Source organism: Globicephala melas, chromosome 14, assembly GCF_963455315.2.
Source record: "Globicephala melas chromosome 14, mGloMel1.2, whole genome shotgun sequence".
NCBI classification, from domain to species: domain Eukaryota; kingdom Metazoa; phylum Chordata; class Mammalia; order Artiodactyla; family Delphinidae; genus Globicephala; species Globicephala melas.
Genome location: NC_083327.1, coordinates 79,803,519 through 79,817,406, shown reverse-complemented (window position 1 = coordinate 79,817,406; position 13,888 = coordinate 79,803,519). Strand labels below are relative to the sequence as shown.

General features: G+C 46.8%; 1 protein-coding gene across 3 annotated transcripts in view; it reads right to left on the bottom strand.

Annotated features, from left to right (window-relative positions):
- Positions 1 to 13,888, bottom strand: part of TULP4 (TUB like protein 4) — a 224,608-nt gene that overhangs the window by 34,534 nt on the left and 176,186 nt on the right. For all 3 annotated transcript variants that reach the window (XM_030853049.2, XM_060283534.1, XM_060283535.1), the window contains 3 exons: positions 6,298 to 6,478; positions 3,803 to 3,937; positions 196 to 362 (listed from right to left, as the gene is read on the bottom strand). In XM_030853049.2, the coding sequence (XP_030708909.1) occupies positions 196 to 362; positions 3,803 to 3,937; positions 6,298 to 6,478 (483 nt within the window). The remainder of the gene's footprint in view (positions 1 to 195; positions 363 to 3,802; positions 3,938 to 6,297; positions 6,479 to 13,888) is intronic.

Sequence of the window (13,888 nt, the reverse complement as noted above, 5' to 3'; positions counted from 1 at the left end):
TTGGCTAACAGGCAAAAACTTCTTTTTCCCTTACTTCTTCTGGTCTATACCCCATAATTTAATTCAGGTCAACCAAAGATTAAAATCTGTCAAAGATAATCACAGTGAGTAGAATCAGCTCACGAGCATTTAACGGAGCGTGGGTGCAAAGTAACACATCAGAGGCGCGGCCGGGTGTCTGGCGCACATCCTTACTTGCACAAGCGTGTCCAGCGTAAAGATGTGCTCCCCGCGAACATTGTAGAACTTGACCATGGCACTCTTCAGAAGAGGGCCATTGGGAAGGGCACCGAGCTGGGTCGGGCGCTCCATGCCAGCGACTGCCAGCAGGTCTCCCTGCGTGCACCACTGGGCCACCACCTCTGAAATCAGAAAGAGGAAAACAGTCAGCACGAGGGTGGGACCCTTGCTTCCCTGCAAAGATGCTCTGGCTCGGTCAGAGTCTGAATTCATGACTGAATTATTTTTCCTTGAAAGATAACAGAGTGTGCACCCCAAGATATGCCACATTGGCATGAGAATTACGTAGAGCTGATGGCGATGGAGAAGAAGCAGATAGAAGAAAAGCTCTCTCCCTTCCCCCTACTTGCCTAAAAGCAGGACATAAATCTGTGAAGGTGTCTACCCATTCCCCACCAGGAAGGACAGAAATGAACCACTGGTGACAACGCTAGACCATTATCAACACCAGCGGAATCTGCATAACAAACTTTACTAACTGGCCCTTATCTTCCGTTAGCTCCCCCATATAATTACCTGCCCACAATGTGCTGTCCTAGAAACTTCAAGTCTTCTCCTTGTCACTTCTCCAAAAAATGTATTGTTCTTTTGTTAACATGCTATCTAAACCCTCTGAGCTACTCATCTCTGTGCTTCCACAGGTAAACACAGTGCAGGTGTTGTTAAGCTTCTGTGTGTTTTTCTCTGGTCAATCAGTTTTTTGTCAGTCTAACTTACAGGGCCTGGTCTGAGAGCCTAAGATGGGTAGAGGGGAAATAGCCTTTTCCCCTCCTCCCCGCTACATCCTCAAGAAAGACGAAAGTCACAATAAAGGGTAAAAACCCCAAATGAGGTGAAGCAGTTTACAGTTCACTGTGTGATAAACAGAATTCCCCGAAGCTGGGATACTCAGCAGATTTTTCTTCAAGGCAGAACTTCCTCAGCAAACGTCAGCAAGGCAAAGTCCCCCCAACCCCATGAGTCTGCAGTGAAAATGGAGTGGGCAGGGGTGGGAAGGAGGGCTGGCCGTGGAGACCACGAGGGGTCCAGCACTGTAAGCTCTTGTGCACATGACACAGATTACAGTGTTGGTGACAAACTGGGGAATACCAGGAGTCACCTTTCTTCGCTGGAAAAGTTCCCTGATGATGTTTCTTCGAGACAGTAAAAAAGAAATACTAGACCCTTCTGCTCTACAGATCTTCCTTGGCTTACAACAGGGTTATATCTGGATAAACCCATTGTAAGCTGGAAATGCACTTAATACACCTAACCTTCCGAACACCATAGCTTAGCCTCACCCACCTTAAACATGCTCAGAACACCTACATTAGCCTACAGTTGGGCAAAATCATCTAACACAAAGCCTATTTTATAATAAAGTGTTGAATAGCTCACGTAATTCACTGAATACTGTACCGAAAGTGAAAAACAAAGTGTCCGGGTACAGAGTGGTTTTAAATGTATCGGGTTTTGACCCTCGTGATCGCGGGGCTGCCTGGGAGCTCCGCTCGCTGCCGCTGCCCAGCATCACGAGAGAGGATGGGATTGCAAGTCACTAGCCTGGGAAAAGATCCAAATTCAAAATTCAAAATACGGTTTCTACCAAAGGCATATCGCTTTTGCACCGTCATAAAGTTGAAAAACCCCAGGTTGAACCACGGTAAGTCAGGGACCGCCTGCACCTTGAGAGTCAAACGACCGACCTGTCCGTGATGGGACAGGTTACCGCAGGTGGAAGAAGCTGCGGTGAGCCATCTTTGACGGCACCTGGCGACCTGTTCCCAGTATTTACTAACATATCCCATAAAGCGGTGGACAAAAATAAACAAATTTTCAAAAAACGACTGCTGTCCATACCACACGTAAGACTGAAATATTCTGAAACCAAGACAGAAGAGAGGAACTGCCTACACGCAGCACCTACTGGATGACAGCAATCTACTGAAACATCACCTAACTTTCTGAAATTGGGAAGACAGTGCAAAAGCATCTCGTGTCATGAGGGCATAAATGATTGAAAACATTTTGAGATTAGACTGAGATTTCTAGTTAGGTCATCACAAGGATGCTAAATTTGCCTGTATTTTTAGGATAAAACTCAAGTCAAGAACGTTCACATTTGGGAGGGGTACTTTGGGTCGCCTCCCCAAGTCACCTCACCTTCATGTTCCCAATCCTCTCATGCCCATTGTGGGACTGTGTTAGAAGGGCTGCTCCAATATAATTTAGTTTGATAGAGAACAAAAGAGTACATCCAAGGAATAAAAAATAAAGTTTCCACAGGTAGTTTCCAAGATGGTGAAAAATTTGAAAAACTCACCCGACAAAGAATACAAAGGAACTGAGTGGTAATTATGATATTTTCGGTCAGACACTTGGTAGAGAACGAAGTTCAGGACGGCAGAACTAGAGGCAGGTACTGATGCAATTAATAAACTTGGTTAAAAGGTTTAAAAACAGAATTTTAGAACAAAAGTAGAGCTTGGATCACTAAATATATGAGAGAATTTATGATGACTACCTTTTTGTTTTAGCTCCATGAAAGACAGAAAATTCAGAAAAGAATTTACAGAAAAGTCCAAGGAATTTAAGTTCATCATCATCGTAAAAAGAAACTTACTCAGCTCCTAACGGGTCCATTTGTGATAATAAAGAAGGACGTCTACATGTCCCTCCGGAATTTATAGGCTAAATAATTCCTTACAATTATAGTTTTGAAACAGCAAATGGGACACTTAAAAGAGGGAGTTTAACTTGTTTCCAAGAATATCCAATAGTTCTGAAACAGAATTAAGTGCTTGTGGGGTGTGCAGGCAGGTACGATGCATTCCCGCCAATCAACAGTTAAGTATGTGGACTTGATTCTCCATATCCCTGGCATTCCTGAACAATTCAGACAAGAAGCAACATGGCCAGGACTCTGGTCTGATGGCCAGTCTCAAAGGACAGCAGCTGAACTGAAGGTTCTGGTTTGCCTCCCCACCGCCGGGCCCCGCAATGGCTCCCATTCAGATTATAGCAGGTCCCTTAACCTCGAGGACCAGAAGTAGCCCTGGAATTTCTACACTGCACCATTCAACCCTGAAGAGACAGAACTGTTTTTCCAAAGAACTCCTCAGAGGCACAACCTCGACGGTATTCCTGAATTGCAAAATTCAGAACACTGCGAATGCTTACGGGTGCCTGTCTTGCCTTGAGACAGCATTTCATTAACGTCCCTCAGGAAGGCATCAGCTCCTGACTGCTGACCTTCACACCGAGGCCTCGGCTGTCCTGTGTGTCACCTGCTGCCGCAGGCACGGCAGGTGCTGCCGCCCAACACCTGCAGTGCTGGCTGCAGGCAAGCGGCCCACACCCGAGAGGATCGCTCCTGCCGTGGGGGGAGAAGGGCAGGTGAAGATGAAGGGGACTGTCAGGAATCCCTCCTCAAGGTGAGACTAGATAGGAATCGACTTGTCGGCTAAGCAGAGGAGTGAACAGACTCCATTAAGCCTGGAAGAGGCCACTGCAGAGGCCGGGGGTCAACAGGCCTGGCCGTGACGCCCAGCTCGGAAGGCCGGCCGCTCGGGCTGATCCGTACCTTTCAGCCCCGACTGGATGACAGTAGGAGACAAGTCGTCATAGTTGTTCATCAAGCTGATGTCTCCTGAGGTGAAGCTGACGGTGAGCAGCGGCTTGATGCTCTGTACTGGGATGGGATACGCCGCCGGACCATCTGCGGGGACAGAAGCGCCGAGTGAAAAGGAGGCAACAAGCATGTGACCGGAATCCAGGCCCGCGTGCTGCAATCCTGCGGAGGGCCTTGAAACTGCCCAACAGTGCAGACCAGACTCTGGGCTGGGACATTACCAAGTAAGGCAATGCTGCACAGCACTCAGGAACTACACGGAGCCCCCTGGAATGAGAGGCGCTGGGGGCCGAAGCCCCGAGGGCACCGAGCAAGGGCTCCCTGGGCTCTGTACGCCGTGCTGAGAGCGTGCGTGCAGAGTTTATTAACCCCTGTGGTTACGGGTTTACATGGTTCTGATGATGTGCAAACGTCAATTATTTTAATGTCACATAACGTATAAGGATGGTGCGAAGAGGGATGAAAACATTTTCTTAATCCTGGTCCAATGTACAGAGAAAAGCTGCTTTTCAACACTGAACACACTTTCACTGAACGTTATAGGCAGTGAGCAGCCACCGTGAGCTCTCTGCTTTTCCCAGAAGAGACCCCACACCTGGAGAGAAGGCCAAGGTCGGATGTGGCTCACACCCAGCGCACGGCCAGCAGAAGGGAACCCTGCATCGTGCGTGCGAGGAGACTGTGCATTAAGGCAGGAGCCGTGAGGGACGACGCTCTGTACTCTCCCACCCAGGGCGGGCCAGCCTGATCTCTGCTCGCTCACCATGCTCAGCCCCGCCTGCGGAGGATCCCCAGTTATGACTCTCCTTTGCTTCACTTTTAAGATGCTGCAGGTACCTACCTCTGTGCTCAAATTCCCTAGGCCACCAAGAAACACCCTGCTCTATCTGAATGGTAAATCCCAGTCATCCTCCAAACTGGCCTCTGCTTCTGAAGAGGGCAACAGGTTAGCGTAGCAGCCAGGAACTGCGTCCTGCTCCGAGACTTACTCTGGACTTGCTTTAGCAACTTGGTCTCTGGATCTTGTTTCTTCCCCTAATAAATGTGGATAAGCAAATATGCATTCAATCTAGCAAAGTTCTGTTTTAAAAGGATGCCGAGTCCAAGGCTGAAAGACACTGGCTTCATCGCCACGAGGTGGAGGATGGATCAGCACTTCGCTCAAGGCTGGGGCCCCACGAGGTGATGGATTTCCAGGAGCGAAGAACGCTCTCCCTCCCGACACCCACCAATCCTGAAACACTACCGCCAATCTACACTTTTTTCACAGGGTCTGAAACAATCTTTCATTACCCGTCTGAACACTGCCTTCTCCCTAACTGCACGAATGGCGATGTATATGTGTACGTCTCTGGGAAGCATGACACTTTATCACGTCTGGGACAAGAGGGAGAAGACTTCAAGTACCAGTGAGGGCAGATGCTGATGGGGGAGAAAGTTAAAAATACTCTCCCTGGACCAGCCCTTCACAGGCTGAACATGCCCACAGTCACAGGGAAGGGTAGACACTGTCCAGCGTGTGCCTTTAGCCCATTAAGGGCACTCAGCCAGCGGTGTGAGCACAGCTGCCCGGAAGTCCCGCAGCAGGTGACCACGGGGAGTCTTTTCCTTCCACTACTCGTAACATATTCTCCTTTTAAAAAAAGAGGTTGGAGCAGGGGATGGGACACTGGGGAAGAGCCAGAGCCCTGAGTGGGCCAGTGCTGAGGGCTGACATTGGTGATGGCCAGCGTCGACACCAAAGGCTTCTGCTTTGGGGGCTAAGACACACACTGCAAGGGGTGAAGGAAGCTGGAACCTGAAATTATCCCCACCAAGGGTCTGAAACAATCTTTCATTACTGATCCAAATGTTAAAAAACTCCGACGTCATCTACTCTAATCTAACGTCACTGTGAGGCTTGGGGGCGGGGGGTTAGGGCGGCAGGTTCACCTAAACTGAGGAAGCCCAGACCTTCTGCCTGAAATAAAAAAGAAAGGGGCATGGATACCAGCCCAGTGTACTGGCCTTCACTACGGGCAGAGCTAATCCTTTCCCCACACAACTAAAGCTACGGGCTTTAATAACGTTAGGGATTTGAAACACCACAGATTAAGGTATAAGAATAATGGCACAGCATTTCTCATCTTCAGCTCTCTCTACTCTCACTAAGCAGCGAAGTCCCACGACACCCCAGGGACATGGAAACGGCCATAAGTCTTGCTTTATATCTAGGAAAACCTAAGCCAATGGAGCTTCATCAACCTGACCAGTGATTCTGCAAAAAGGGATGGCAGAGAGAAGACGGTCCAATCAAGAACAGAGACTGGGCCAGTTCTGCCTTGCACTTCCGTTGAGAACCCTGCCCAGTAGGCTAGGGAGCCGTGCGCACGGCGGGCCTGTCCCTTCCCCTGCGGATGGGTTCGTTCTCCTTCCACACTCTTGTCCCCACGGAGCCCGCGAGCTACCTTGGGGCGGGGAGTAGTCATCGGAGTCGGTGTCACTCTCGCTGCTGTCCTCCACTAGGAAGGCGGGGTAGTTCCAAGACATGCTGAGGATGCCGTCTGACTCATGCAGGAGGACGTGGGCCAGCATCCTGCCATGGCAGTCCATGACGATCACCTGCCCGTCAGCCGTGCCAAACAGCACCTGCAACCAAGGACCAGGACTCGTGATGGACGGGGAGAAAGGTCTGTGGTTTCTGGCAAACCTCACCACCTTGACTCGTCCACCAGGACTAAAGAAAGAGACCAGGTAAGCAACTGAGGAAATACACAAAGCAAGAAGTGGCGGAAACTTAGCTGGCTATTACTGGAAGAATTTTAGTCCTCTATTAGTGACTAATGCTATAATAAATATATTCATTATGTTATGTGGACTTTTCAAACACCAGCAAAATCACTGTTTCACCTTCTGTGGGTTGTTTTTCTTTGTTTTGCTTTTTTGGTTGAAGGAGGAGGGCTAAGAAGAGGATAATATTCTCTTATTTTTCTTAAAAAAAAAAAGCAGCAGCAGAGGTTCATTGTTAAAAATCTCTTAAAGAAAAACTTTAAGTGTATGTAAGCATGTTTGTCTCATGTTCTATTTCACTGAGACTAATAATGGTGTTGATGTATTTAAGTAATAATGTTATAATGAATTCATGATATTAATACATTCATTAAGTGCTTACTTTGGGCTAAGCACTATTCTAACCAGTTTACCTCACTAACTGTCAAAACAATCCTGGGAGGCAAGCGCCAGCGCTGCCGGCACGGAGCTGAGACAGGCCTGACGCCTTGTGTGCTGAAGGCCGCTCCGAGGGCCCCCCCCCCCAGTCACCGGCCCGCAGGCAGACACACGGCCAGGGCTTAAGCACAAGCATGCAGAGGGAGACTGGGCGGCGGCGGAGGCCCTCCATCGGAGCGGCAGAGGAGCTGCTCGTGGCTGCTCAAAGCCCCCCCCACGGACATCATCCCACTGGACGACCCTGAGGGGACCCTTGGGGCCTGGGAAGCAGGACCTCCCTGAGGAGTACACCGTGTTATCTCCTGCTTTGTGTGCTAGGCTCTGCGGTTTCTGCATCTGCCGGCATTGAAATCTTTGTATCTTTTGTGTCTAATGACATCTGTCTATCCACCGACAACTCATTGGGAGAACCATACCAGGATCTACACAAAGGGAAAGTTATTTAAGACTTTTAGGTCCATACTACTTTTTGCTTTTTAGATTTTGACACTGAGCTCCTTGAGGGCCAAGACCGTCCACAGCTGTACCCCTGGCACCTAACAGAGCTTTGGGTACAGTAGGCACTCAATAAGTATTTATGGTTACGTGAGTGAATTAAAGTCAGTGACAATCAATAGGCAATTATCCTGATGATTACGAGAGATTAATTGCAAGGGAAGATGTATTTCATTTCAGCAGTAATATGCTCACAGAATTTAGAGCTGTTTTAGATAAACCAATTGTCCATCAAATATTCCTTTAGGGCTTCCCTGGTGGCGCAGTGGTTGAGAGTCTGCCTGCCGTTGCAGGGGACGTGGGTTCGTGCCCCGGTCCGGGAAGATCCCACATGCCGCGGAGTGGCTGGGCCCGTGAGCCATGGCCGCTGAGCCTGTGCTCCGCAACGGAAGAGGCCACAAAAGTGAGAGGCCCGCGTACCGCAAAAAAAAAAAAAAAAAAAAACCTTTAAACATGATCTACATTTTTAATGATTGTAAACTTAAAAAAAAAAGAAGCTAAAACAGTTTTCCCCCAAGGCCAGTGATGAATCATCATCGAACGCTGCTTAAAGGAAAAAACAGATAAGACGTAATAGGAACACAGTAAAAATCATTTTAGAAAAAGCTGAATTCTTGGCTGCCAACAGAGAAAATAAACAGTATCCACCAGCATGTCCACAAAGACCTCATGTGACACGGGCAGAGAGAGGCAGACACTGGAGCGGTGGGTCAGAGCCACTGAAGCCCTGGCAGAGGCAGACACTGAATATGCTTCCTGAGCAGTTTGCAGAGAAGATAAATATGGAGCGTGACCTCCTGTAACTTCAACTGAAATGTACAATTTACATATTTCAGAAGAAAAAGACGTGTGGGAACCCCACTGTAAGGCAACATCCCAGGAAGCAGGCGTTTCTTCTCCCCTTTCCACATCCTCACCCATTTGTTCAAGCATGTCTGAAGGGCAGCCCTGTACCATGGTGTATGTGAAGGGGTTATTTCATCACCTGTGACTTTGTTTCTCCTAAACGTAGCTCATTAGCAGGCAAGGGCAAACAGTCATTCTTCTCAAGTACCCAGGATTAAAACGTATCAACCCCAAACAAGTTCCCAGACCCCTCCTGTTATGTCTCCCACAGTCTCCACTGGCACAATCACCACTATTCTCATAACTGACTGTGGGATTATTTGATTTGTCTGACTCCCATGCTAGACTGCAAGCTTCTGAGGACATGGACTATGTCTGCTCTGATCGCTGCAATCTCCTCAGGGCCTGTCATATCCGATGACACATGGCAGGGTTTGTGAAGGGAAGGAGGAAATGAAGCATCTTTTGAGTAACACTCACATTTTTCCATTTTGGAGAAGAACAGACACCATCTAATTCCTGAATAAAGGCCTGGTGGCTTAATGAGTTTTCAACGTTCAACATCACAGTAAAGCAAAAGAGGACAAAAAAAACCCAGCTGCCAAATCCCCCGTCATTAATCGCCTCCGACTACATCTCTCTGGAGAGATGATGCACTGTTAGGATCAGAGAGAAGGAAAAAGGCAACCCTAGCAGTCGGGTTGTCAAGCAGTGATGGAGGAAGTTACTCTGTTTTGGAACAAGTGTGTCAGATAACTGAAGAACACTGATATGACATAAAATCAGATTTTCAAAAATCTCCTCTATTACAAGTTCTTTTCATGCCTAATCATTTCCAATGAGATAAAGCTTCTACGAGCCAAGGACTTCAAGAGAACAAGACAGAAAAGTCTAATAATAATAAATACACACACTGGCAAATGCAACCGTCCCTGCAGCTTCCACTCCTTAATTCTGGTGCTCTGGACAGAATGGTGCCGGCTCCTTTTTCCCAGGCTCTGTCTCCTCTTTTAGGCTTGGCCCCAGACCTCCTTCCCTTTCTAGGAGGTCAGAGTCACATCCACAGCCCCAAGGACCCCATTCAGGGCTGGCTTCCTGCCCAGGCCATTCCCCTAAGCTCCAGACTCACAGGTCCAACTGCCTGCCAGCCACCTACCCCTGGATGTGTCGAAGGCCAGGCCCTTCAGAATCAACATGTCCCAGATGAGATTCATAACCTCACCCATCCCCTGACCCCCACACACAGCAGGTCCTCTGCCAGCAAAGACTGTGGCTTTATCTCCAGTGTCCAGTACGGTGTCTGATACGTTACAGGTGCTCAGACGAGGCTTTTGGGGCCCCCTACACAGAATTAACCTCACTCTAACCATGGCTCCCACAACACTGTTTTTGCATGTCTGTCTTTCCCATTAAACCACGAGGTTCTTGAGGGCAGGTCTGCACCCCCAGGTTCTCCCATGCTGCCTGGCATGAGCGGATGCCCAGTGACTATTAGCAAGCAAATTTCTGCCCAAAGCTTTGCCTTTGCCCAAATTTTCCTACAAATGAAGCAACAACTTCTTTCCTCTCTTCTTTAAACTAAACCAGTGCTCAAATCCTCCCATAAAATTGGCCTCCAAAACACTTTCAGTTATGGATGACATAAATTTCTGTCTCATATTTTTCCTGCTGTTTTCTCTACTGGACTGCAGGCTTCACAGAGGGGCAGGGACAATGCTCCCTCTGTAACGGGTGCACTAAGAACCAAAGAAGGTGGTAGAAACCTGCTAGGCCTCAGGCCACACCAATTCAACGGCGGTCCCTCAGGGACGGGGGACACTATTGCAGGGCAGTGTTCAGTATCAATGCAATGTTTAAAAAATTGTGGTATCCACATATAATCTCTCCATTTAAATGTACTCCATTCTAAACTAGTTTTAGATGTAATTATTTTAAAATGTAACACAATTATCACCAGCAATTAAAATCGAACCAAGCCACAGACCAAAGGAGGTAGGAAGAAGACAGCAAATCATTCAAAAGATTTATGTTTTGGAACCAGTGATGATATATATCACCAGTGATTTTTCCTTTGGAGACTGGTACGCATCTAAATTCTCAAATAAAGACCATATTAGGAGATTTCAACTATAAAAATATGTGCTTCTATAACTGTTCACCTTTTTTGTAGTAGACTTTAACCAGTAGCATTGGAACCAGCTACAAAAGGAATTGACTTTGCCCCATTTATTTGCTTTTGTGATTTAAAGCTGGGGGAGAGGATAACAAAGTGATTACAAATTCCTACTACAGGTAGGCCTTATTTTATTATACTTTGCAGATAGTTTTTTTTTTTTATAAATTAAAGGTCTGTGGACACCCTGTGCCAAGCAAGTGCCAGTTTCCCAGCAGGATTCGCTCACTCTGTGTATCTGTGTCATATTTTGGTAATTCTCACAACATTTCAAACTTTTTCATTATTATATTTTTTAGAGTGATCTGTGATCAGTGACCTTTGAGGTTACTATTGTAATTATTTTGGGGCATCACAAACCATGTCCATATAACATGGCGAACTTAACTGATTATTTAAATGGCAACAAAGGATCTAGAATATGACATAAACTTAGTTGATAAAGCAGGGTTTGAGAGAACTGACTCTGATTTTGAAAGAAGTTCTACTGTGCATAGAATGCTATCAAACAGCACTGCATGCTACAGAGACATGGTTCATGAAAGGAAGAGTCAACTGATGGGGCAGACGTCACTGCTATCTCACTTTAAGAACTACCACAGGCACCCCAGCCTTAGCAGCCACCAGCCTGACCAGCCAGCAGCCACCAACACGGAGACAAGGCCCTCCACCAGCCAAAAGGTTACGACTCACTCAGATGATGGTTAGCATTTTTTAGCAATAAAGTCTTTTTTAGGGCTTCCCTGGTGGCGCAGTGGTTGAGAATCTGCCTGCCAATGCAGGGGACACGGGTTCGAGCCCTGGTCTGGGAAGATCTCACATGCCGCGGAGCAACTGGGCCCGTGAGCCACAACTACTGAGACTGCGCATCTGGAGCCTGTGCTCCGCAACGAGAGGCCACGACAGTGAGAGGCCCGCGCACCTCAATGAAGAGTGGCCCCCGCTCGCCGCAACTAGAGAAAGCCCTCGCACAGAAACGAAGACCCAACCCAGCCAAAAATAAAAATTAATTTTTTTTAAAAGTCTTTTTAAAATTAGGGTATGTTCATTGTTCTTTTAGACATAACGCTGTTGCACACTTAACAGACCACGGTATAGTGTAAACATAACTTTTATATGCACTGGGAAACCTAAAAATTTGTGTGACTCACTTTACTGCAGTGGTCTGGAACCAAGCCCACACATCCCTGAGATACGCCTGCAGTAACTTCAGCTCCGTTGGTGGCAAATGTCTAAATGCACTACCGTGGAGGGAGGAGTGAAGGGACAGGCCGTGATGTCCCTTTGCTCTTTAGAAGGAACCTTCTGTCCTGAGATGCCACCACAGTAAAACTTTTGTTTTGAAAAGACCTCCCTGTTGGGTTTCAGAACACTAGCTTGTAAATGTGCTTCAAGGCCAGATTTGAGTATTTTGCAACTAAGGAAATAGTCATTGAAATCAGACAGTTGTAAAGGACAGAATTGCTCAGTTGATTAACACAGTATTTCCTGGTTCAAAAAAAAAGATGAAATATAATTTCACAATTGACTATAACATGCATTTCTAAAATGGACATTTTAAGACTTATTCTGATAAATATGGGAAAGAAATCTCACCCAAAATATAGAATAAAAATTTGTATCTTTGGTCCAAACATGTAATTTTGAAGTCATTTCATCTCCTCACTGCAGAATAACTGCTTATAAACTAATCCATAAAGATGAGAGACTGCTAAGTTCAAAGATTTTCAGAGAAGGAGATATTCTATCTGCCTCAGGTACTGAATTTAATGTTAGATAATTCCCATTGCTAGAACGTTCTTCCCCAAATCTTTCAGGCTCCATTTTAAAGTTTGCTCTTCTTAAAAGTTTGCACCCTTTTAAGACACCTACACATGATTTCTGGGGGTGGGGTAGGGAACAGAATGACTAGAGGACTAATTTAAAAACAGGATACCTCCAGAAGGATACACAGGTAACTGGAAACACCAATTACCTCTGGGGAACAGAAGTGGGTGGCTTGAGGATAGTGGGGAAAATGGAACTTTTCATCATATATCCTTTTGAACATTTAGAATTATATACCATATGAATATACTATTAAAATATATTTACTACACAGGGAATGAGGTAGAGAGAAAAGTTTCAGGAGCACAGCTCCATATCAGATCTCTGGAGCGGGGTGAAAACACCCAGGCCACTTACCACGTGGTCCTTGGATTGGGAAAGAGGTGCTAGGTGACGCTGAAGTCTGCTTAACCTGTTTGGTAAAGACAGTCTTAAATCTTCTGGGGAAACATCCTTTTCTTTGCGAAGAACTCAGAACTGGGAGTTGGCTGGCTAGGGGTCTGGTTCTATTTTGACTCCTAAATACTTATGTAACTTCGAATTGATCATTTACCTTCCTGAGTATTTGTTCTCTTCTGTCATCTAAAAAAGGTATATTAGATGAGCTCTCAAATCCTTTCCTGTTTCAAAATGCTCCAAATCTTCGAAACATATCTAAATATGTTTCTCAGTATACAGAAACAGTAATTTCCTCCTGTGGCTACTAATAAACTTCAACAAAAGGGCTCAGAGGAAACGATTTCCTGGTCTGAGGACAGTGACGGTCTTCTGACTCAATGGTAGCTGTCAGGGTACATGGTGATGAGGGCAGACCCAACAGCACCTGTGACTGGTGTCAAAGATCAGTGAAGCCGGACACTAGTCAAGGAGGTAAGGACAGATTTTTACCCAGTAATCACTACTGCAATAAGGAGGAGGTGAACCCAGCTTCCACTAGTGCAGACATGACTGCGCATTTTAAAGGGAGAATGAGAGAGCAGCGAGGGAGGCGGGGGCTAGGGCAGAGCCAGGGAAGTGGAAATTTTGCCAAAAGTGGGAGGTGGGGACTGTCAGTGTCATTAGGCCATCTGGGTTTTGCTAGTTAAGGTCCAGAGACTGGGAGACAGGGGCCCTAGTTTCAGGTGCTGTAATTCTTCCGGCAGCCTCGAGCTTTCCCAGGCAAGAACATCGGAAGGCTGGGGTTGTCATCTTTAGCTACACAGCCTTGCGTGGACAGGAACTATGCTAGTGTTTGTTCAAGACAGAGAGAGAGAGAGAGAATGAAACATTTGTGATGCGAATCTAGTTTGACAGGCCAAGGCTGAGGCCCAGTCAAGAAGAGCGGGGCCTGCCTAGAATTTAGTCAGGAGAGTGTCTGTCACTCTTAGAGACACACATCACCTCCCTCTAAAATGACACCAGGATGTATTCAATGCCAATGGTAGGGCTGTCAGAGCAGCAAGGCATTCGAGGTTTAGGAATGCCAAAGGGAACCCTGGGAAGCTCAATCC